Raw genomic sequence first — 26,202 nt, 5'->3', positions numbered from 1 at the left:
GAAATGAGAGATACAAAGAGAGAAAAGGCTAAATAAACTATCTGTTCAGCCAGTTTCTTGATGTGGCCTTTCCCTGCAGAGATAGAACAGTTTGAACATGAGTCAAAATAATTGAAATATTGCTAAACACGGGCAAACCCACTGCCAATCCTATGTAAAACCATAGATAAACGAGATAGAGGGATTGGAAACGACAAAACTCCTCGAATACTATCCGCGTTTCGCTGCGGTTTAATCGAGGCTTACGTTTGATTATGGCTGAGGCTCAGGCCGGCTAGGACAAAGACACCTTCAAACAAACCATCTATGAAGAAGCCATCGAACAAGAAAATAGAAGACGAGTTGGAAATTGTGTTGAATGCTATTGGATGTGTGTTAAAGACGGAAGAAGAAATTGATGTTAAAGTAGAAAGTAAAAGATCTATACAACAAGTTGTGGAATTGTCACAGTCAGCTGAAAAGAAGGCCATACTTCAAACATTTTGTCTGGAACTAGTAGCTGTGATAAACAAAACACTGAAGCACTTTGGGAGAGTCAGAGAACACACAGCAAAAGAGCGAGCTCAAACATTATTCTTCACGTCATCACAGCAGGAACTACCTGGTGTATGGAAACATGGTTGTGCCCAGCTAGGAATATCAGTTGTCAGTGTACATCAACAGCAGTCAGTAAATCGAGTTTTGTTCGAAAAAGTTTTGGCTAGGAGTCTAAGTCACTGTGAAGATAATTCAAGTAAGCTTACCCGTAAACGAGAAGATCTTTCATGTGACGAATGTAATGCTGTTAGATATGCAGCCGGCTATACAACAAAAAAGCTATTAGAAGTGTATAAAAAAGTTAATTCATGTACTGCTGCTAACTTTGTTGAATGTCTCTCTCAAATGAAAATGGTGGGTCATCGACATGGAAGTATTGAAGACTGCTCTTTTTACGACTTTTCAATGGAATGGATGGCAAACATTGACAGAGGTGGACTGTTCTACGTAGATGACAAAAGTTTTATGCTGTTTAAAGCTATTGAAATAAAAACACAAGAATTGCTCCCACAGCACTTACGAACACAACAAACGAGCAGTAAGGAGTTGATTGCTGAAGTAGTAGCCGATGATGATGTACAATTTTGGTGGTCTATGATATCCATTGACATTGATTTAGAGATTGAACAATCACAATTGCTGGAGGAGATAATTGAAAAGTGGATAACTATGAGAGGTTTTTCAATGGTGTCTTCTTGGCTTGAGCAGTACAAGCTAGCCAAGCAAAAGAATGTCAAAAGATCAAAAAGTCTCAGAAAAGATCTCAGTACTGACTAGCTGTAGCTGTGTACATGTATTAATACTTTGGTGCAATATTATGTTTCTCTCGTTTTAGGGATATTACTTATCTAATTACAAGTATGTATTGAAGTTACGATAGTAATTAATACAGTCATGGAATTATAGAGTTAAAAACAACATGAAACACAATAATACATACAACACACCCTACTTATGTCTAGGTCTCTTCTTAAGGGGAGTGTCATCAACTACTTCCTCTTCATTAAATAGCCTTCTCTTTTTAGACGAATTTCCCCTTACTGGTAGCATGGAAAGACTGCCTTGAACTCGAATTGATTGGGAAGATTGCAAGCAAGATTGTAGAGTAGGGTTAGTACAAAATCCTCCTCTACTACGCAACTGTCCAAAATAGTTTTCTAATGGATCTTGAGAGAAACATTCGCTGAGTAAGTATCGACCAGACACACATGGTAGACTAAACAAGTATCGAATGACAGCCACAAATGATTTCACTGCAAAAATAGATATGCACATACCTATACATGTATGTATATGCTATATGTAATTACCAGTAATCCTTAATCCTTCCCTAGTTGCCCTGCTCAGAAGCATTGTTGGTTTTTCTGCCTTCGGTACATCAGTTCTTGTTTCCACACTATCCTCCCATTCTTTGAGGTATCCTAGGAAATCTTTTTCCAACCACTGCAATAGAAGTGTGTGTACAGTGTGTTATAAATGGTATGTTGCCATTTTAATCTTACATTTAGGCGTGCATCGTCAGCATCTTCATATGGCTTCAAGTTGTGTTTTCTCCGTTTTAAGTATACTTTTGGGTGACGTACATTAAGACAGTCGAACAACTTATCCATCATGCGCACGAATCTTTGCGTTTCAAATGTGTCCACAGACCCTTGCATACACAATCCTTCAGCGACTGATTCACTTAATACCTGTGCATAACGATGTATTAATTTAATAACAAGGCATTTCCTTACCTCGGCTGCAAGGCTCACTTTCATTCTTGAATACGAATTTAGATCAACATGTTCTTTCGAAAGTTTTTTAAGAAGAAATAGTCCCTCTGACCTCTTTCCCATTGATACTTTGCCATTGTAGAGGGAGCGCAAATGATCCCAGCTAATATGTTTGCCATTGATCTGTGAACAGATTCATAATTTGAAAGAGCAAACAACCACATGATTTATACTCACCCACAGTTTTCTTGTCCATCCATGCCCAAAGGAATGTGACCAACAATTACGCGTTGTTTTAATAAGGTGAGGGATGTCTGAAAAGAAGTGAATGTATCGTTCTTCAGTAGTATATGGATTTTTAACTCGGTGACAAACATCATCCTTACTAACAGAGTGTATATTAAATAGCTTTCGATTTGTTGAAGCGCCATCTCCGGTTACTGCTATTACTTTAAAACCAAGTCTCTCTAATCGTTCTATTGCCTCCCAGACCATGAAAAATAGCGATGATCCTGTTACTTCAGCTGTAGCAAAATGAGCATACGGAAAATGCAATCCAGTAAAAACACCTCTTACCATAAGGCAAAGCAAATGTGTTGCAACGCTATTATCGGAAATGTTGCTCTCGCTTAGTTGATTTTCTACATCACTCAAATGAACGAAACCAATCACATTATGATGATGCTTATCATAGACCAAACTCTCTCGCAACTTCATTTCATCTATTAAAATTACAATGAACTTTTTCCACTCCAATAGTCCATGTTTACTAGCTTCTTCCAGCAACATTTTATCAACTTCGGATTGGAAACCACACTTAACTTTGAATACATGAGAATAATCTCTAAGTGTTCTTTCTGATGGTAGTCTTATAAAGCCAGAAGAACGCAAGGAATGATAAGCAGCTGAGGAGAGATACTTTAGATTTAAACACCACCTTATCATTGTGGGATGCCACCTCATTTGTGCAGCGTTCATCACTGTTGCTGCTTTCAGTTGTTGATCCCAGAAGAGCCTTTTAAAAGAACCTTCAGGATAAGCTTTCAAAATTGAATCACTTCTTTGTACCATTATACCACGTAGCTCTTGATGTAGAGGCTCATCTACACTAACTCCTTTTGAATCAGATGATTCCTGTATTTTAGTTTTTAACCGTTTCACTTCAATCTCCATAAATTTACAACGACTTCGTAGACTTTTTAGCTTCTCTGTTCTTTGAGGAGTCTTTAAATACCGATCGTTAGTATGCATGCTTGCATCCTGATTTGCACTTGAATATCGGCTATGCAACGAACGTAAAGTACATCTGTACTTAGAGCAATTAATACATTTTTCACCATTCACTAACAGTTCGCAATTAATTGTTCGTACAGTTTTTGAGTACGTTTGCTTGCCATTTGCAACAGGGAATCCACTGTCTAACTGAGCTTTTATTTCTCCATTAGGACTCAATAATTTTCCTTTGCGTGACACAATCATACCCACAAAATGCGGATCAGGGTTACCAGTACACACAGTACTTGATTGAATTACATCCAAAAGCTGTCTGAAACTCGAAAAACTTATTAGCGTAAATGGAATTGATGACAGTACTTTGGTATTTCCTGCGTCAACTTTGTGACCGTGAACAAACAATTCCCAAGATAAATCAACATTTACTAACAATGTATGTGTTATAACCAGAGGTTGACTTGAAGTAGAAGCTTCAGATGATATCTTACAGAGTTTGATTGCTGTTATTGGCCTTTCAGGTGATGTTTGATTACTCCATGTCATATCAAGGGTAGGCACTACGCGATCATGAAAATCTTCCAGAGTATTAACCTCAACATTTTGTTCTTTATTAGATGTCGATGGAACAGCGGATATGCTTTCCTGTAGCAAGTTATTGACATTATCATTGTGTTTTTATACTTATATACTTGCAACATACTTTCTTTTTCTGTTTTTCACTTTCCCAATTTTTGGCTTGGTAGAATCTCAACTTTCGCGGCATTTTACTTCTCTGATTTTCTAAGAAACGGATTATAACAAAACACAGTCATTCTCATTCAACAAATCCACAGCTTTTAAATTGCCCAATATCATAGTAATAACTATTGGAGCACTTTAATAATAGGTACGGAAACATTACACACTTTTTATACAAAAAGTAACTGACACAGGCAAGTACATTTCTTACTATAATTGGCTAACACAATATTCTTGTTCATTCAAGTGTAAATTAGTGCCAGATATATTTTCAGCCCATTTTACAAACTACTTTATAAGTTATAGGAACAGAAACATGAAATTTACTGAAAAAACTGCTGTTACTCACCTATACTTGCAAAAATTTTACAGCTGCACTATACCAACTTTATGACAGTGTATGCCACGTGGGTGAACACATTTTACCACTGTAAACGTCACTGATGAGACTTCCTAGCTTTGGTTAAACGATTTTTCACATAGCACAAAGCTATTTCGAGGGCGAAACGCGGTTGTTATTTGGGGGTGTTACGTCACATAAGCAAATTGTGTAGCATCACGTGATCCGTTTCCAATCCCTCTCTCTCTTTTATCTATGGTAAAACCTACTGGTTTTACTAATACTGAGCAAGTGCGCAAACTTTCGTGAGGTGTAACATTTCGCGTTTTTCAAGGGCAGAACAATTAACGCGAAAAAGTGGGATAAACTTCCACTTACTGGTATTTCACAGAGGAGGTGGGACATGTGTCATCAGTCACATGGCAATGGAATGTGTGGCATACAATTAATTAATCAATTAATTAGGCTCTTGACCTTTAACTATTCCTTACATTTCAGTGTAGCTATGGTGCCTGTGGTAGATCTACTGTTGTGCTCTCTAGCAAGCTCCCATCACCTTTTAATATTGTAAACTGTTATGGATAACCTCTCTATAGACTGTTCTCCGTAGTATAGCTTATGTACAGTAGGTTTGATGGTGAATTTCAAGCTATTATAATTGAGCCGGGATCCCACTGGGATCGCTGATCCACAAGTTAGTACTATCCTTTCACTACATGATAGCTAAATTTTAGAGAAAGTGACCGTGCATGGGATCGCTGCTGTTATGGCTGCTTTAAGATCCACACTTTTCATGCACAAATCCTTGTCTAAATCTTTAAACCGGGATGGTTAATTACTGAGGCGCACGTGATGCGTGTCCTACCTCCTCTGGTGTTCATAGTACAAGCTACCTACCTGTACCATGAATACCTGCACAGTTGTATGTATTCCCTCAGCCTCGGTAGTACAAATCCAATACCCCTTGGTACAACTATTACATAGATGCACAGTGGATAATAAACAAACTATAGATTACTTTACATTCAGTGTACAGTGTGTTTGCATTCTGACATGCTTTCAATATGCATTGGGTTTGCAATATGTGTGTCTGTCTCACTCACCAACTACTGGAGACCATTTGAGTTTGATATTATTGCTGATACGGGCCATGCACACAGGTACTATATCCAAATCCATAATTATTACCCTTGTTCCCAAGTCCATTTTTCTTTGAAAGCCTGGGGACGAGGCTATGCAAATTAGACTTTGGTGGATTTTGCTCAATAAATTATTGGTTACCTATAATAATTATTATTATTTTGTTCTCTTTTCATCCAGACCACTAATTCGATAACACTACATGTATTACCATGGTTACTATATTGCTGTGCACGTGCATTTGCTGTGACCAAAAATGACGGAATAGCAAGTGGGCGATTGTTGTGCAGTAAACAAGTAAACACATCTAGCTATTATAGCAATCTGTGCATGCCAAATCAAATTAATGGCCGGTATATCGAGGTGGCCGTACTTTAGAGAGCCGGAATAGCAAAAGTCTTGGCTCTAAAACTGTGCACAAAGTAACATGACATCCTAGCTGTCAATTGTTGTGCATCCATTACACAACGTACAATAAAGAGCTAGTGCAGCAAGTGAAGAAGATCAACTCAACTCAAATTTTGTCTGAAGAGAAGATTGAAGTAATTACTGTCCCCATCAGTGTGTAGTGAGCAGCTCTAGATCTGAACGCAAATATCAATTACACAGCGTCATCTATATTATATTTCATCACGTGCGAGTGTCATGTTATAGTGCACGTTTTTGTGTAGAGTTATCGGTAGTTCGACCAAAGATATAGGAAGGGAAGGATTTGGCAACGGTAGAAAATTTGAAGCTATCCGTGACATGCTACGTCATTGGAATGCATCACTTTGCCTCTACTTTTGTTGCCTCCAAACTATGGCAATAAAAATAAGAGAGAACAAGTCATTATTAACTCTGAAAGAAGTCATTGATGACAGATGCAAGTTGACATCCCAAGAATCTGCCTCATGTTAAATACTGAGAGGGATTCTCAAAGTCAACAAGAAAGAGAGAAGCTCAGAAACAACACTTTAATACTTAGACAATACTGCTTGTGTTCATGTCCATTCTCACATTTGATACAAGCTCTGGGCTTGTATGCACAAGAACTATCTAGATAACATAGATAGACTGATAGTACTGTAGCCATTATCAACATTCTCTGTAACATGTTCTGTACGACATTTTATTAATACCAAATTTTAATAATAATTTATTATTATCAACATTTCACAAGTCATATAAGTTAAACTGCCATAATAAGCTGCATAATGAACTGCTACTGCATGAGGTAGAGCTGGTGCTATACAACTGTACAGGTCTTTTGCATGTAACAAAGTCTTTCATTTCGTTTTTTAATATGTAGCCCAAAATAGTCAATCAACTCTTCCTTCTTCAGCTTCATAAATTTCTTCCAGCATACTGATAGTACGATGAAGATCTAATAGTATGACTGTGTATGTGGGGAGGGGGGGGCATATGAATGAGTTAGTAAAACACTGTGGCACTGACCTGGAGCTTTCTATCCCAGTTCTGTTTCTTACTATATAAGCCGATACACCTCCAGTCATATTTTCTGCAACTGACAAAAATTTAAAGCACAAAACCTGTGCCAGTTGATGGACCTGACATTGATAAACACTCTCATGAAGTCAGTATAATTTTAAAAGCATGTGTGTTTCTTAAAAAGGGAGCATAAAACGTCAGATGAAATAAGCCATACCAACACTACAACACATTCTAAATGGTATGAATAGGCGATTTTTGCCTTTCAGTAGATCAACCTACATACATACAACCAGGAAAACTTGAAGAATAGTAATATGGATGAGTACTGTTTCTTAAAAAGGGATCAAACCTTGTAAAATTGTAGTTTTTCTGTAGTAAAAAGTCTTTGTTTCTTTACTGAGTTTTACAAACTGGCAAGATAATCTAACTCTAAATAAAGCACAACATCAGTGTAACACCATGAGAGGTCATGAGGCACTAAAGAGGAAGACCACAACAGACTTTTTCTGCTTTTCGCGGGCATTCTGGCAGGAAAACAGGCGAGTCACGGATGGTTTCATTACAAAACTGCAGAAACACATGTAAAATGATCACGTGAACCACTTCCGTTGCCAATCCTTCCCTCCTATATCTATGGTTCGACATGCACTCATCTATATATCCCTCTCTCTCTCTTCATGTGCAACTGAGGGAGTACCACCATTCAATGGACCAACCAACCATGCACTCCATCATCCTGCCACTTAATGTGCAATGTGGTACCCGCCAGCAAATTGGACCCCGCTAGGCCACGCCTATTATTTCATTTCACTTCCGGCATTTCTCAGTGTGTTTCTCTTTTAGTGGCCTAACAGACGGGTTTGTCTTGACGACAGTACAGTTGTTGCATGTACTAGTAGTAGACAGAACAAAATTTCTAGTTGTAGAGATGATGATAAGAAGGAAGGTAAGGCTGATTGTGGTGAAATGCAGCATTCTAGATGACCTTTTCTGTTTCTGTTTCTTCATTAGACTTTTCTGGTGGTTTTGTCCATCTATCTCAGCTGCCCAAGTGGATCAGGTAAGCCCAAGTTTAATAGTAGAAGCGTTCTCTGCAATCTACATGTACCCCCCCCCCCCCCCCCCACCCCTAGCCTAGTCTCGCAATCCAGCCGTTACAATGGTACCCTAGCCCTCTCTCCAGTTTTAGTAACTCTTTATATAGACTACTTTGAATACTGCCAGTGTGGATTTATATACATCTATTATTTGCAGATGCAATTGGCAACTTGACGTCCACTCCAGAGTCCTCCAATGGAGTATTGACAGCGTGTCCAGGAGATCCCATCTCTATCATTTGCACTCATAACATCACTGCTGGTGCCATTACCGAATGGATGCTTCCCGGTGTATCAACACAATGCCTTGTTGTTCATGGAACAGGAAATGTTCCCAACTGTGCTCCCTTCATTGTTACCATGGTCAGTGACAACTCTGGTCCAACACTGAGCTCCACTGTACAGATAACTGCGATGGATGGGCTGAGTGGTGAAGTAGAGTGCTTGTCTGGCCAAAATGCTGCATCATTGTCTGTACTTGCCAGTGTGAACATCAGTGTTGCAGGTAAGATTGCCCTAGATATTTTACTTTTTTCATCTTTCTTTATCTTATATAGCTATTCCAACTCTTAGCATCACCCTGGTGGAGCCAACGTCTCAGTCTATGGCAAGTGTGAGTTTGTCAGTGGACAACACTCAGTGTGTTGCAACCTATGTGGTCAATGCCACTCAAGATGGTGACAGTGGATCAGTGAGTGGTGGAGAAAGCTCTATCTCAACAGTGACAATCGATGGTTTGGATGTGTGTCGTTATAGCTACAGTTTTATGGGATACGTTATCTCAAATCGTAACATTCTCGGAAACATGAGTGCACTCTTCAGCTTCACCGCTGATCTATCAGGTATGTAACCTCATAACCCACACGTACGTGTGTCATTCTTCATTTCTCTGTTCAGGATTAAACGGTGTTACTAACGTGCGCACTAATTCGGAGAGAACAGTTTTACAATGGGATCAAATGCTTAACATAGACTATCCTGATTGCATCACAAACTACTCTATTGGTTGGAATGGAATGACTTACAACACAACTGATACAGCTACCTCTGTGACTAGGGAACTATTGAGTGCTTCAGAGTTTCCTTTCTGTATGACTACATCCGTCACCGTGACACCAGTGACTCCAATGGGACTGCTAGATGGGAGAAACTCTACTTCAGATGTCAGCTTAATCTCACCAGGTATAATAAAAAAAAAACTAAGTCATGTATACTACATATTTCACTCTGCCATAGATTTCTTCACCCCAACTATTTCTGGTGTGTACATTGTGAATGTGATAAATATCAGCATGGTCGTGGAAATGAATGGGACTAACGTCACTGTTTACAACAGGACAGAAAGGAATGTATTTTCTGGAATGGTTCAGGTACGTCCACAAAAATGGAATGAATGTTACTCACAATCTCTGTAATGTTTTTCTTCAGGGAATATCTCAGATTGTTAACCCCAGTCGTATGATTGGATACAGTCGGGCCAGCATGGCTTGCACACCTAACATTTTGTTCACTAATGACTCATTTGAAGTCACTCTTCCTGATGATGCTGGCTCTGGAGAAGCATTTACATTGTGCGTTCAACTAACCTTTGGGGACTGTATGGAAATGACATCGAGAGATTTCACCTGTGAGTCATTCTTTTCATAGCATATTGTATTTTCACTAGTTCATCCATGCAGTTCCTGGTCGAACCATCACTTCACAAAATGAAGGAATGGTGTCAGGTACTAGCTTCACTGTTCCTGTGAACCTACAAATCACTGAGTATCAACCAGACCAGCTACAAATCATAGTCTCTCTCAGTCCCAATGACACTGCACCAGTTGTAATCTACTTCCCTGCTAGCTACCAGTACACTGTGATGTTCTCAGGTCTTATGGCTGGTACTAGTTACACCTACACAGTTCGTGTTGTGCGTCGCAGTGACATGACAGATGTAGTGGAACCTTTTGTGGCAGATTTCTTAATTGCAACTCTCCGTAAGTTGACAAGTGGCCAATCGTAAGTAGAAGTCCTAAATAAAACTGAACTCTTACAGTAATTATAATTGTTGCCTTGGGCAGGTAAAACGTTTTGTAGAGAACTGTTACTGATAATATATTTTTATAATATTTAACTCTGCATGCTCTTTTAATTCCACATATCATTCTTATAGCAACCACAATGGCCCCAACTCTACCTCTAACGACGTCTCCTACCACCAGTGACCAAACAACCTCATCACCAGGGACGCCTTCAACACAGGGCGGATGTACCGGAGGTTGTATAGCTGGAATCATCGTTGGTTTTTTATTTGTTCTAGTATTAGTTGTGGTCATCATTGTCGTTGTTTTGTGCTACTGGAATAAGACAAGAAGTAAGTGATTTTTTCTCACACTTATAATATGTTGGGTTGAATTGACAGAATCAAGAGAAATGAAGCACCAAATGGAGCTACAAAGTACTAAAGTAAAAATGAAGTAGGTCATAATTGTATATAATTAGACATGCACTAGTTAATAAGATTAACATGGAAAGTACACGGGAAATGTGCGCCAGAGGAAGTATACGTACTAGTACACCTGCAACTTACTTAGTATCAACAAGGGCGTAAGCAAAGTAAACTTGTTGTATTGTGGTCAAGCCTCGAGGCAAGGTTTGCGCATGCGCACTTGTCTAGTATCTATATAGACACTGTTTTATTGGTGTCCGGCATGTGATTTAGAAGCCCTCAGGTACGTGTAGTACCCTTGCTGCGTTCGGGATACTAAATCAGTGCCTTTGGGCTTCTAAATCCTGTAGACACCTCCAAACAGTGTCTAACTATTATTATCTGCATCATAATCATAAGTTGTGTTCTGAACGATACGTACCTATTAAGGTTCTTTGTGAGGCTCTTATTAATAGGTTTTTGGTTGATAGAACAACACACAGAATGAACATGATTTGGGACAGCACAGTTGACTTCTTGTTGACATGATAATAATAATTATATATTTGTTATCTTTTTCCCGTCCCTTGTTTACTTACGAGCATAGAATGATTCCTGTATATCTTCTGACATCAACTTTTCAAGGTATTGTCTGAACAAATGTAATATTAAAGCACTTTGTATTAGAACAACGAAAATTGCTCAAAAGAGTGTCCGGAGTAATTAAAAGTGTCGTAGAAGATATACTGTACCACCCCATTGAGCATGGTATGTGCAAGTACGTACACAAATTGATAAGCAGCATTCAGTCAGTACAGTGAGTGTGCTAAGTGTATTCATGCATGGTATACATAGTGATTCCCATAGGACAAAGTCAGGCGTTACCGTAGGCTCAATAAAGTTAACTAAGGGTAAAATCTAAAATTGAACTCAGTTTCAGATAGATTAGGTGACTCCCAGAATCATGTCAAGAGAAAAATAGCAATGATGCTTAGTTAGCAGACATTATAGTGATAGGTGACTCCATGAAATAACGCAATTACATGTCATGTATGTCAAGAGAAATAGCAATGATGCTTAGTTAGCTACGCAATGAAGCCCATGCACATTGCGTGTTCGTAAATGCAGAGAGAGTTCAGTGCCGAACATGTGATTATCAGTCAGGGAAATCCGCGTTCACCCCATGCAGTACCAATGATGGGGAGGAGGTGGATCCCATGGCCAACATACCTGAATCCCCTACCACCTCTGGGACTCTCAAGGTGAGTGAGTTATCTCCATAGATAGGTTTTTTATCTCATGCATTTCAGAGTCCGCATACATATAATTATTGATAAAAATGCACACATAATTATACAGTAGACTCTCGTTAATCCGGTCACCCTTGGGACCGTGCAGCTTGGCCGGAATTGCGAGGTGGCCGCATTTAGGAAAATTGCCGCGGCTAAAAAACGACCTTACCTCGAATCTAGTGGCTAATTTTGGGGTTCTGTCATGAGGATAATGAATCATTCTGCTCTCTATCTAAGTGTAATCCAGAAAACCACACCCAAAACGTCATATCCGGCTGTAATAAAATTAATGTATACGTATCAAATTATTGAAAAGCTATATAGTTTGGGGCAGCCACTACTGGCCAGTATACGGAATAGCATAGATAAAAGGATAGGAAACACTTGCATTGGCACCTCGAAAACTATCCGCGTTTCGCTCCGGGGTTTAATTGAGGCCGCCTACTGTGCATGGAAAAAAATGGCCAAAATCACAAAAAAGAGACAAATTATTGTCTTACTTCAGTGTGAGAATCCTGTTGTTGAACTTTTACTTCTGTTTGATACTTGAGGCTATAATTATATGACACACAATACACTACTTGGTACAGAAACATTCTGAAAAAGTGAAAGCATAGCTACTTCCTTGCAATGCAAACAAATGTTCTGTTATTTCCTATAGTATAAAGGGACATCAACTAGAAGTTGTGGGGGGGCTTAGAACGAAAGGTCTGAATTTCCAAAACAGCCATAGTCTAAGTAGTTTTCCCGGAGGTAGGGAGCGAAACACGGCTGTATTTTAGCTCAGTGTACATGTATGCATTTTATATACAGCACGTGGTGGCCGCATTTTCAGGGTGATTTTTGTGCAGTAAACATCTAGCTAGCAATCCGTGCCAAACCAAATGGCCGGTATATATCGAGGTGGCCGTACTTCAGAGAGCCGGAATAGCGATCGATGGGAGAGTCTACTGTAATAGTAATTGCACATTCTATTTTAATACTTATACAGTATTATAGTTCAATACAATATCAGTATATGTCACAAAAATATGATGCCGTTCAGTTTTCTCTGAGAATTGCTTTTGTTATTTTTACCTCAGTTGGGTCCAGTGTACGAAGATCCTGATGCCTTTAAAGTAGACCCCCACACTCAGGACAATCTTGCCTATGGGCATGTTCAACAGTCAGCTCAATTGAAGGGACCGATATACGAGGACATTAAACCAGACCCCCACACCCAGGGGAACCTCGCTTATGGACATGTGCAATTCAATTAATTTTAAAACACTGTGAGTCTATCATTATTGTCCATATTGTTTTTATTCCTTCATTGACTTTTATTTTCGTACAAACTCCATGCAGTCACTATAATAGTGTTTATTGACAGATGTTAAAAAATATAACAAACACACTACATGTATAAGCCCTGTCCATTGCATTTCCAGATACATGCGCATGCATGCTCTCCTTTTTGGCGGGCGGCTTTCTCATTATGTCATTATCAATTTTCACCTTATGAATCTCATTATTTTGCAAATGAATAATTATCATTATTACAGGGTTTTTCAGGTTACTTGAAAGAGTATAATTTGCGCATGCGCACACGTTCACTTGTACCCACACACTTTTCAAAGTTGTTTTGAGCAATGCCTAACCCTTACTCACTGGATTTGCGCTGGAGGATAGTATTCCTCAATATATCTGAGAATATTAGTGTGGCAGATATTTCAAGACTCCTGTGTGTAAGTGAGAGTAGTATCAGGAGATATTTGAGAGTATTTCAGCAGACTGGAGATGTGAGACCAGTAGATCACCATCATGGACCCCATTCAATTCTTGGTGACTTTGAACATATAATTATTTTAAGACTTATACAAGAAAGACCTAGCATTTATCTTGAAGAAATAAGGGGGAAACTTCTGGACTTATTTGGCAGTACTGTGAGTACTTCAACGATATGGAGAACGTTGCACCATAAGATGGGCTGCAGTCGTCAGGTTGTTCGCTACATAGCTTCACAGCAAAGTGAACTTGCTCGGGCACAGTTTATGGCAGAAATTAGTGTTTACGATCCATCAATGTTGATTTGGATAGATGAAAGTGGATGCGATCGTCGTGACAGCAAAAGAAAATATGGATACAGCTTCAGAGGGATTACACCAAGAGATCACAGGCTGTTTATAAGAGGAAAACGCTACTCTACCATACCACTTCTTTCAACTGAAGGGATTCATGATGTTTACATATCAGAAGGCAGTACTGATGGAGATAAGTTTGTAAACTTTCTCAGAAACTGTTTACTTCCAATCCTTAATCCCTTTAACTGCGTCAACCCTCTGTCTGTGGTCATTATGGACAATGCATCAATACATCATATACAAGAAGTCCAAGATATGATTGAAAACCAAGGCAATGCAAAGCTGATTTTTCTTCCACCTTATTCACCCGATTTAATTAACCCATCGGAGGAAGTGTTTAGTCAAGTCAAGGACATTATTAAGGAAAACTACCAAATTTTTGAGTCTACCAGTGCTCCTAGAGCACTATTAAGTACAGCATTTGCAATGGTAACGAAGCAAGACTGTCTCTCTTATATCAAACACTCAGGATACATTCAATAATAATTCACAATTTATGTAAACCTGTATAATAATTATTACTAAATACGAGTGTTTATGTCTTGCAGAAAGGTCATTATAGCTTGCTTTTCAGACAAATATTCTTGGTCGCTGAGGACTCCACTACTCTTTAAATTACTGAGCTCGTTTAACTGTTTATACAATTTGGATCTGTTTTCAATAGCCCTAACAGGACTACAACCACTCACATTGTGTGTTTTGGCTGGTAGATTCTGCGTTGGTGATAAGACGTTTGAGATTGCACAGGCAGCATCAGTAATTGCTTTAGTTATTGAAGGTGAAGACAACCCAGTAGCTTTCTTAGTCTGTCCACCAGCTCTAACAAACATACTTGTGCTTGGAGGATCATCTGTGCTTGTGTGCATATTTCCCACAATCATCTCAGCCCAAATACGTAGCTGCATTATAGTAAATTTAGAGCCATGGTTCTCTTTAAGATTATCAACTATCTCTTGAACCCGATCCTCTTTCTCGAGAGATTTAGTTTTTCTTTTCTTAGTTGTTCTTAATTCATCATCTGATTCGCAATTGAGCTCTCGTTTCTGTGGTTTATCTTTAAGCCCATCACACCACAAAATTAACTTAGAAGAAGTTTTTAATTCAGACCACACTTCTTGGACATCTTCAGAGCTTCGGATACTAATATTCGTACCTTGAACATATCCAACATCAAAATCATGAATGTCAGGTACAATTTCTTGTTTAAGCTGAGCTCTGATAATTTCCTTGAGACAAGTTGCTGTAGTAATGGCGACCATATCCACGTTCCTCAAAGTGAAGGTCTTTGCATGAGACTTCTTTTCTTTAGACACTGCCTTTAAAAATACTTTGGGGATAACAGCGTTGCTTTGTGGCAGTAAGGGTTGCTGGGCTCTTAATGGGGTAATCAACACTCTCCCACTGCCCCACTGCTTGCTGCCTTGCCTACGTTGGGTGTGATTGAGAAAGATCTGGAGTTGTTCACACTAATGTGTGGCTGGAAAAAACAGGCAGGTTGATCCTTCTTTTTTTCCATCGCTTTGCTTTGTAGAAATCGAAAATGGACTGAGACTAGACTTGTTTCTACTTGTACTGTGCTGACAGAGCAACTTAATTAATTGAGCATGCGCACCACCTTAGCAATCAAGCAACCTGAAAAACTCTATTTTGTACAACATGGACCATTATGCGCATGCGTAGTAGAAATAATGGGATAGAAATCCAATAATGAGATAGAAATCCAAGAATAAAATCTGATGCGGCCAGAAACCTAGACTCGCAAGCCACTCCCTTTTCTCTGATTGGACAGGGGCGGGAGAAAAGGGACTGGTGACTCTGGGCTACAGCTTGTGTAAATCAGGAATGCTATTAAATATTAATGTCACGCAGATTATCCAATTTATTCTGATGTGTCAAAAGCTAAAGACACACAGAAGACAAGTATACAGATCTATCTAGCCAGCCTTTTGATTTTATAGATCCTTGTACCAGTGTCTGTTGTGCCACAACTTGTGGATTAGCATGGAACAGCTGATGAACGTAGAAATCTTTTTTTTTTTTTTTTTTTTTTTTTTTCTTTATAAAATTTAATGCAGAGCATAGGTGCGTACCAACTAGCAACTGAGAGCTAATATTAAGGTAGCCCTAACAAAAACAGCAAAAGGCAAAACAAAAAAACAACAAAAAAACAACAAAAACAAACAAAACAAACAAAAAAACACAAGTAACTAAAAAGTGCAGGCAGTGACAAGGACAGTGAAATACAAATTAATTAACAGACACAAAACTGTAAGTAAGGGCAAGCAGACAATTAATTATAAGTAAGTAATTAATTGAAACAATCCCGCACATGAGCCTTAAAACTAAGTAAACTACTTGCAGAGACAGCACTGCTTGGTAGGGAATTCCAGAGTGGAACCACATTTACGAAGAATGATGATTGATATGACAGTGTTTTGGCAAAGGGGATAAGTAGAGGTTGGTCATGATGGTAATGCCGAGGGTTAGGTTTCGGATTGGGTGTGAACCTTGATGAGTGGAGAATTGATTCCCCCCTGATGATCCTGCAGCACAGAGTTACTTTCTGTTGAGACCGTCTTGTGCTCAGAGAGGGCCAAGATAAACTAGCTAACAGAGGTAAGTATTGATCTGACCAGCGTTTGGTACAGAGTCGCGCTCCAAACTTCTGAACCGACTCCAACTGATTGATGGCACAAGAAGAAGAGGGGTCCCACACACTGCTACAGTAATCAAGGAGTGGGAGCACCAGTGATTTGTACAGGGAGGAAAGAGTGGACTGATCTGCTTGGTTGAAGTGCCTGTATAACAAGCCAAGTTTAGATTTTGCCTTAGCGCAGGTGTTGGAGATGTGGCTATTCCATTTTAGGTCTTTTGTGATGGTAACTCCAAGGTAGGACAAGGAGTTCACTTGTGTAATTTGACCTGAGTTTGTAGAGAGTATGATGGACGGGGGCTGTCTCTTTCTGGAGAGGAGTAGCAGTTTGGTTTTTGACTGATTGAGAGTGAGACCCGCAGTGTTGACCCAGTTGGCTATGGCATCAATATCTCCTTGAAGATCCAAGACGTCAAATTCATTTCTAATGGGGCTGTACAGGAGTATGTCGTCCGCATACAATAACAGCTGAGAGCCCGGAGAAAGAGGAATTCTTGTTAGGGGATCAATGTATAGGCTGAACAGAAGGGGGCCTAAGATGGACCCCTGTGGTACTCCAGAATTGACATTGGCGGTGGACGAAGAGTGACCATCCAGGACTACCTTCTGCTTCCTGTTTGTGAGGTAGCTAGTAAACCACTTATGTAGGCTGCCCGAGATGCCTGCTGACCAGAGAGTTTTCAGGAGGCCTTGGTGAGGGACTCTGTCGAAGGCTTTGCTCAGGTCAAAGAAAACAGCAGCTACACTAGAGCCATTGTCCAATGAGCGGTGCCAGTCATGAGTAGCATGGAGGATTGCCTCCTGGGTAGAACTGCCCCGCCTGAAGCCAAATTGAAGTGTTGAAAGAAGGTTGTTGGAAGTAAGATACTCCACTACCTTATTAAGAACAATGCGTTCCAGCACCTTTGATAGTAACGATAGTAATGAGATCGGACGGTAGTTTGACGCTAGTTTGGGGTCGCCTGCTTTAAATATTGGTGTTACATTAGAGGCTTTCCACTCTTCAGGAAAGACACCCGTCTCTATCTATTTGTTGAAAAGGTACGTGAAGAAATGATGGATGGAGGATGAGGTTTTGCGCAGCATGTGACTAGATATCCCGTCTGGCCCTGAGGCAGTTTTTAACTTTGTCCTAGACAGCAATGAAAGCACCTGGTCCGGAGAGCAGGAAATAGAGTCAAGGGAAGGTGAAACAGGAGCATCCCAAGGTGATGAAAGGACATCAGTGGTGTTAGATAGGCATGAGGTGAAGTGGGTGTTGAGCAAATTTGCTTTGCTGAACGGAGAGTCAGCAGTGATGGTACCGTTTGTCAAAGTATGTGGTATACGCTGCTTAGTTGGTGACAGCGCATGGTAAGTTGACCAAAATTCCTTGGGTGACTTAATTAGACTGCCCAGGCTCTTAAGGAAAGCCCACTTAGCTGCACGAACTGCAGCAACTGATCGATTTCGGAGAGAGCGAAACTTCGACCAAGACGATTCTGTATTAAGAGCTTTGGCACGAGAGTGACTGCAATCCCTTCTACGAAGTAAGCGAATGATCTCAGTAGTCAGCCAAGGGATGTGTTTGCGAGTGGAGACAAGACGTCGAGGGATATGTCGACTGAGGACTGAAAGGAAGGAGTTTTTCCACTGGGATAAGGCCGAGTTTATATCTGTGAATGAGTGTGTGGTGGTCGAGTCTGACAAAAGCTCTGCATTAACTGAATCCCAATCTGCTCTAGAATACAACCACACGTCTCTTTTGACTCTTTTAATAGGTCTGGTTGACCACTTGAGGACCACTGAGATGCATTGGTGGTCAGAGGACCCTAGAGGTGGTGACGTGGAGCACGACTGTAAGAGCGAGTGGTCAGAGATGTAGACATGATCAATAAGTGAAGAACCTTTATCCGTGAGTCTAGTAGGTTCAGAGACAACCTGGGTCAGGTGGAAATGAGAAAGCATTTGCATGGAGTTTTTTGAGAGATCAATATTGAAATCACCCATAAGGATAGAGTTTGATAGCCTAGACGGTTGAAGGCTCTCCAGGGCACACTCAAGGTCTGCAAGGTTGGCACTCCCCGCCGAAGGTGGTCTATAGTAAATACCAAGAAGGGTAGGGCTGTTTGTGAATTTAGCTTCTACTAGCAGGAGTTCTAAGCTTGGGTGCTTGGTAACTAGCTCCACAGGGGTACTCTCCCTGACGTAAAGAAGTACGCCACCTCCATGGCGATTTCTGTCACGACGGATGATAGTATAGTCAGGAATAAAGATCTCAATGTCAGATATGGAATCGTCGAGCCAGGTTTCAGTGAGAGCGTAAACATCTGGGCCAAAGGAGGCAGCATGGGTACGAAGGATGTCCATTTTGGGCAGTACGCTGCGACAGTTAGTGTACACAATTGTGCAGTCCCTTCCATGAGAACTGGCGAGTGAGGAAGAAATAGAGTCTGAAGTAGAGCAAGAGGTTGAGCTGATGGTAGAGTTTAGTGTTGATGAGTCATGGAACGGCAAGGCTGTCCTGAAGCAAGAGGAGCAACACCATGCTTCATCAGACAACTGGAGCCTGTGATACTCAGAATCATCAATGCAGACACATTTGCAGTGGTGCCATGCATAGCAGACTTCACACATGATTCCAGCTTGGTTGGTCTTTACAGGACAGTTGCATTTTCCACAAGGGTACTTCCAATTGACAACAGGGCCAGGGTTAGACTGAATATCGCCAGAGAGAACAAGGATAACTAGGAAGTAGAGTTTGTGTGCTTTGTTTAGGTTCCAATTAGAGCCCAAAGACTGAGAGGTTTTACTTGATCTCCTGAAAGTGGATCTCTGGGACTGTCCAGCAGGTAGAGTTAACATACAGCTTGAGAACATACTCATTTTATAGATCCTTGTACCAGTGTCTGTTGTGCCACAACTTGTGGATTAGCATGGAACAGCTGATGAACGTAGAAATCTTGGCAGTCCTTCTTTGAACCGAGGAGTGGCAGGGATTTAAGACAGCTTGTACAAGTCTGACTACTCTCAATTCAACTGCTGACGTCTGCCATTATCTGTCTTGTATTGTACAGGTTATTAAAAGCTTTAGGCAACCAATGACTTTCGGCTGCCAGTTCTCATCACGTAAAACTAAAACAAGCTAATCTCTGCTGGTGTCTTAGATGACTATATCCTAGCTGAATGCCTGATGATGTTATTACTCCATCATCTTCTCTTTTCTAGCACTAGCATCCATTCTTAAACTGTTGCTAAGAAGCCCGCGATCACTTTTGCAGGCTACGCAATTCTACTTAACCTCACGCAATTTTTGGATCACGTGGAAAAATCAATGAATAATCTCTACCCAAATTCTGGTAGAGACACAAAATGTGTCCCAGAGTCTTTTCTCCCGCCCCCGTCCAATCAGAGAAAAGGGAGTGGCTTGCGAGTCTACCAGAAACCAGAGTATTACTTGGAGTGGCCTTAGATATGGCACGATTGTTAAATGACAAGCTTTTGACTACCATTGGTAGCCAGTAATGTTGTAGTCAACAAAGACTGTAGTCAACAAAGACAGCCGATTTTCAGTGAATGAGGAAAGAACTGAGTATAGACTCTAGTTGAGGTCACATGTAAAAAAAAGTATATAGATCTATCTATACAGGTTGCATGGGCAGTCACGTATATGGAGTGTCTATCTATGGTACATGGTATAGCCAACTGAGTAGTTTGAGCATTCAAGACTTAGTTGGGTAGCCAGATAGTTCAGTTGGTATAGTCGAGTAGCTATATAGTTGGGTAGTGGAGTAGCTATAGGTAGTCAAGTGGTTGAGTAGTTGGGTAGTCAAGTAGTTGGGTAGTCAAGTAGTGGGTATAGTCAAGTAGTTGGGTAGTGAAGTAGTCGAGTAGTGAAGTAGTTGGGTAGTGAAGTAGTCGAGTAGTCAAGTAGTTGGGTAGTGAAGTAGTCGAGTAGTTGGGTAATCGAGTAGTTGAGTAGTGAAGTAGTGAAGTAGTTGGGTAGTGAAGTAGTCGAGTAGTTGGGTAGTCCAGTAGTCGAGTAGTTGGGTATAGTCAAGTAGTTGGGTAGTGAAGTAGTCGAGTAGTGAAGTAGTTGGGTAGTGGAGTAGTTGGGTAGTCAAGTAGTTGAGTAGTCAAGTAGTTGGGTAGTCAAGTAGTTGGGTAGTCAAGTAGTGGGTAGTCAGGTAGTTGAGTACTCAGGTAGTTGGGTAGTGTACGAGTAGTTGGGTAGTCAGGTAGTTGAGTAGTCAGGTAGTAGGTAGTCACGCAGGTAGTGGAGTAGTTGGGTAGTCAGGTAGTGAAGTAGTTGAGTCAGTAGTGAAGTGGTTGAGTTGAGCTTTTGAGTTCACATGCCAAACGACTTTGGGAATGGTATAGTTGACGACCCTGAAGACTTGAAACAAGTTGGCAAGAAACTCACTTACTATTTTCAGCAATCCAATGCATCAACAACCTCTATATGAACGAAAGAATGCTCATTGCAAGAAAGTTGCTGCACACTCAAGGTACATGCATAACTCAATTTTCTCAGTATAATTAATTTTAATTTATTGAAGAATTTATTATCAATAGCTGCGATACTTGCAGTTTGATCACAAGAGCTATTCTCGTACCCTTCAGAGAAGTTTGTACCAAGATGCTCTTGACATTGAGCTTGACGAAGCAATGAAGGATGCTCAAGGTGCTGCTGGGCTCATCGTCAGTCTAGGAAATGATCTTGTGCAGAACCGCCAGGAGCTTATTTCTTGTATATTACTCCAAAAATTGAAAAAGCTCTTCCGGGTACCGTAAATCGAGTTCAGTGGTCCTATATGCTCTTGCCACATTTGCTGTGTTGAAGGTATCATGCATGCTATAATTAATATAAACAATTATGTTATCTGTCCTATTTTGTATTGCAGCTATTACATGGAGAAGCTTTACCTGAGGGAAAAGTATACGAAGATGCTATTTGGAACTATCTCCAGACGGCCATCTCAGAAGCCGTAAGTGTTTTCCAGACTCAGACAGTTTCACCTCAATCAGTTGCCACACCACCTGCCGCATGCACCTTTCACTGGATAAAAACTTGGCGATCTTATCCTCAAAGCTGTCAGTGATATATCACCTACTCAGTCATATCGTTATCATAACTATGATATAAAAATTATATTAGACTGTATAATGTGCCAACTATATTATATAAAGTTATATAATTATAACAGCCATGGAACTATTGTAATAAGGTTGCATTTTTGCTTTTGCGGTTTTTGCGAGTTGACAGAAAAGCCACTGCCAAAGGAGACGTGTCTCCAAAGCCATGCATCAGCTTCATTGTACGGGAGCTCTGTACTGCACTTAGTGACAAACAGATCTCATTGACAATCACTGTGCAAGACTTTCAGAAGAGAATCGCCAACTTCCCTTTGAACACTGTCAACCCCCATGCAATGGTTTCTAAACGAAACAATTGACAGGACCACGATTCTATCTAGCAAGCACCTGCTTAGCATCCATGCTAAGCAAAAGAAGTGCTCGCAGGCGAGTCTTTTCTCGAAAAGGGTATACCTAATTAATTATAACATTCTCATCAATATTCATGCTAAAAATTCCGAGCATAAAATTATAATTTATCAGGGCATATACCTTTAATAGATAACAGCATGCATATATTATAATCATACAATTTTGTGTCCTTTTTAGCTATACATGGAGAAGAGGTGTGTTCAGCTCTTAGGAAGTTGACAAGGACTCCAGTGGCCTTTGGGGCAGGGAGAGTCAGACTCCTCCAAAGGAAACCAGTGTGGAAAGAGAGACCCCTCCATCATCAGAAACTCCTCCTTTGGTAGAGATCCCTCCATGCATCAGATACAACTCCTCACGTGGTAGAGACCCCTCCATCAAACAGCAGTACAACTCCTCACGTGGTAGAGATCCCTCCATCAAACAGCAGTACAGCTCCTCCTGTGGTAGCTGTAGAGACCCTTCCATCAGACAGTGGTACGAACAGAGATCCAGCGAGCAGTGGTGAAGCCGTAACAAAACAACTAAAGCATGCTCTTACACTGAAGACAATACTCCTGTGTTGAAGCGCAGCAAACGGATGAAACGCAGACGCATGAACAAAAAGATCATCAAAAAGATCGACACAAACATTTGCCAGCAGTGCCAGCAGGCAGGAGACGAGGAGAATTGGGTGGGATGTGATTACTGTCCACGTTGGTTCCACATTAATTGCGTGAGAATTGACAACAACATCCGTGACAGTGGAAATGCTCAATAATGTTAAACAGATTGTTCTAAGTTTCTGAGCTATCACTTACGTTTTGTGTTCACCTAGTAGATATCTAGATCTACTCATTTATTTACTCATTTACAACAACAGCTCAATGTTCACTTTGTAAATCTAGTAAATGCCATGGTGTTCAATTATTGGAATTATTATAACTTATAACTAGTGATTGGACAATTGGTGATGACTACCCACTACTTGACTAAGGTGGTAGTCTACAGCGCATAGTTTAAGGATCAAGACATATATGAGTGGCCTTAGGCCTAAACTTGCCTTAATTTCCCACAGATATCCCCACTCCTGGCCTCTCCATTGAACAAGTCTCCCAGTCAGTGGTGAGGGCCAGTTTGTCAGCTACAGACACTGAGTGTGTTGCACGGTATCAAGTGGATGCTACTCCAACTAGTGGCCTCGTGTCTACCAACTCAAGCACTGATTCAACATTCAATGTCACTGGTCTAAATGTGTGTGAGAACAACTATACACTGTCAGGATCAGTCATTACAGCTGGTGGGGTTCAAAGTGCATTGAGCTCTCCCATCAATTTCGCTGCAAACCTGTCAGGTAAATTCAATTACGTTGTCTATCAGCTTGATTTAATTTTAATTACATTTTAGATGTTAATGGGGGCATAACTGTGACTATCAATCAAATGGACCCACTGATTGAATGGACACACGCTTTGAACCCTCTCTACCCAACCTGCATCACTGGCTATGTGGTGACTGATCAAGGGAACCAGTCCCTCACAACCATTGTTGACTCTACCACAAGATCACTCACTGTACAGCAACTCAATGCAGCGGGCTTCCCTTACTGTATCAGTATCCACCCTACAGTCACACCAAGGACTACAATGCGACCTCTGACCTCAATTATGGGCAGCTCCAATTTCTATACTAACCTAATTGATCCAGGTAGGTGTGATTGATTCCAATAAAAAGTGATATTCTTTCTTTACGTGCAGATTTCCCCACCCCGGTGCTTACCTACAGTTTTCAGGCTCTGGTGAACCAGTCTGAAAATGAGACGGGTGTCGTATTGCTTGTCAATGTACAAGTAAGTCAGCTAATCACATTTATCCAGTTTGGTTTTACTAGTAAGTAATTTTCAGGCTGTTTCAGAATCTATAATATCCACTCGTAACTATCGCTACACCAACCTCACTGGTTCATTGTCTCCCATGATGAACTTCACTGGAGACATGTTTGAGATTGCATTGCCTGGAGTGGATGGTGGCCATGTTGTTAATGTCATTGTGATGTTCGAGAGGGGTCCATGCTCAAGAGCAACCATAGCCTCTTTCACTGGTGAGTATATAATATTCTGTGTGTACGTGTCTTACGACATTAATTGTTTGTAGTGCCTGAACGGAACATCTCTAATGTGGTGCAAGGTCCAACTACAGACACCAGTCAAACTATCACAATCACTCTACCCCTCACTCCCTACCAACCCGAGGAGCTGCTCATCATCTCAACTGTTGAGCCTTCCAATGACAATCCAATTTTTCCTGCCCTGCAATGCAGTACTCGGTGACCTTTGATAATCTCATGGCTGATACAACCTACACCTTCACCGTCAGGATTGTCCTCTGTGCCAACACTACAGTGGATGTTGTTTCAGCCGCTATGGGATTTTTCATGACCCTTATAACTCCAAGTAAGTTGGTGTATGCTCTGACTAGTCTTTCCTATCCTTGTAAGCATAATTATATTGACTGAGGAACAACTCTTTACTAGTTTCACTTCACTGTTTCTTGTACATATACAGCAACCACTCCTCCCCCCACTACCATGGCCCCTACCACCACCTCCACTCAAGCACCCACCCAGTCAACTGCTGCCCCTCAGGGTGGAGGTTGTGGTGGTGGCTGTATTGCTGGAATCATCATTGGTTTTCTGATTGTTCTAGTACTAGTGGTGGTCATCGTTGCTATCGTTCTGTGCTACTGGAACAAAACAAGAAGTAAGTTATTATTCTCACTCATAATTATGTGTGGAATTTTGCAATAACAAAACAGAACCGAAGGTATCATCACAAGAAATGGAGCAACAAAGAACTATAACGTGAGTCATATATTTCTTAGCTAGGGTATACATACGTGTTACTGTGCATGAGGCTAGCTAGTAGGCAGGCAAAACAGTTTAGTTTCTAAACCGTGAGCTTATGGCTTAAATAGACTAGTTCTCGTTTGTAGCTAATATAGCATAGATAGAAGCTATATTTTCTGGCACTGTAATTACATCAAATACGGTAATGATTGGCTCATCTACCTAGTGCAGGCACGCGCCCAACTAGGTAGATGAGCCAATCATTACCGTAATTGATGTATAATTACAGTGCCAAAAAAAATTCGCTTTTGAGTGAATCATTTTAGAACACAAAAAATTGCGTTCAGCCCAACTGCGCTGCGGCTAAATTATGGTGGCGCTTATGTTCTACAGCTAGTATAGAATTCGTAGAGAAAATGGGCGTAGTATATATATATACATATATACTTACATTATGCAGTACCAACGATGGGGAGGAGGTGGATTCCATGGCCAACATACCTGAATACCCGCCCACATCTGAATCCGACAAGGTGAATGAGTTATCGTATAGCAGGTTACCGTATAGCGGGTATAAGTTATTTCGAGGGTGTAAATTGTCGCGATTTCGCTGATTAGCATGTACCACGAATATTAATATTGCATGCATGCACCAAAAAGTTGTTAGTTCACGAAATCCTTTCTTACGGTCTTTCAGCGAAAGTTTATCCCCTCTAACTATACCTACTATGAATACGGTATCTGTATATACAAGCTTTTTTATCTCGTCCCATTTATTATCCTGTACACATAGTAATTGCACAGTCTACTTTAACTTGTGCAGTATAATACAGATGCCTTATGAGAACCGTTTCAATTTTGTCGTTTTTATTGTAATGTTGCTAGCTATAGGACCCTGCGCATGTCAACCATGTCCCAAGCCTCATAAATGAATCACCCAAAACCGTACGTGATGCCGCTCAGCCTTTGAGAATTGATTTTATTTTTACCTCCATGCATCAGTTGGGTCCAGTGTACGAAGATCCTGATACCTTTAAACTAGACCCCTACACTCAGGACAATCTTGCCTATGGTCATGTTCAACAGTCAGCTCAATTGAAGGGACCGATATACGAGGACATTAAACCAGACCCCCACACCCAGGGGAACCTTGCTTATGGACATGTGCAATTCAATTAATTTAAAA

General features: G+C 40.6%; 3 protein-coding genes across 4 annotated transcripts in view; 2 read left to right on the top strand and 1 right to left on the bottom strand.

Moving 5' to 3' along the window:
• LOC135340988 (uncharacterized) overlaps nucleotides 1-13,341 on the top strand; it is a 20,141-nt gene extending 6,800 nt beyond the window's left edge. The window contains exon 12 of one of the 2 annotated variants that reach the window (XR_010396505.1): nucleotides 13,019-13,082. Coding sequence is in view for 1 of the 2 variants with exons in the window: in XM_064537445.1 (XP_064393515.1) it covers nucleotides 13,019-13,195 (177 nt within the window). In the remaining variant the exon portion in view is untranslated. Of the gene's footprint in view, nucleotides 1-13,018 lie in introns of both variants that reach the window. The other variant, XM_064537445.1, reaches the window with a different exon arrangement.
• LOC135340966 (uncharacterized) lies at nucleotides 7,969-26,202 on the top strand. Its single transcript, XM_064537416.1, has 12 exons — nucleotides 7,969-8,083; nucleotides 8,149-8,197; nucleotides 8,392-8,739; nucleotides 8,792-9,076; nucleotides 9,132-9,416; nucleotides 9,471-9,604; nucleotides 9,663-9,861; nucleotides 9,914-10,213; nucleotides 10,390-10,590; nucleotides 10,639-10,693; nucleotides 25,477-25,549; nucleotides 26,019-26,202. Exons 1-12 carry the CDS (start codon nucleotides 8,066-8,068, stop codon nucleotides 26,193-26,195), a joined length of 2,124 nt encoding a protein of 707 aa, XP_064393486.1. The 5' UTR covers nucleotides 7,969-8,065; the 3' UTR covers nucleotides 26,196-26,202.
• LOC135341084 (uncharacterized) lies at nucleotides 17,616-20,067 on the bottom strand. The gene has a single exon (XM_064537564.1). The coding sequence runs from the start codon at nucleotides 19,572-19,574 to the stop codon at nucleotides 17,736-17,738; it is 1,839 nt and encodes a 612-aa protein (XP_064393634.1). The 5' UTR covers nucleotides 19,575-20,067; the 3' UTR covers nucleotides 17,616-17,735.

This window comes from Halichondria panicea, chromosome 1, assembly GCF_963675165.1.
Source record: "Halichondria panicea chromosome 1, odHalPani1.1, whole genome shotgun sequence".
Taxonomy (NCBI): domain Eukaryota; kingdom Metazoa; phylum Porifera; class Demospongiae; order Suberitida; family Halichondriidae; genus Halichondria; species Halichondria panicea.
The sequence above is the reverse complement of the archived record's forward strand: the minus strand, read 5'-3'. Positions and strand labels throughout refer to the sequence as shown.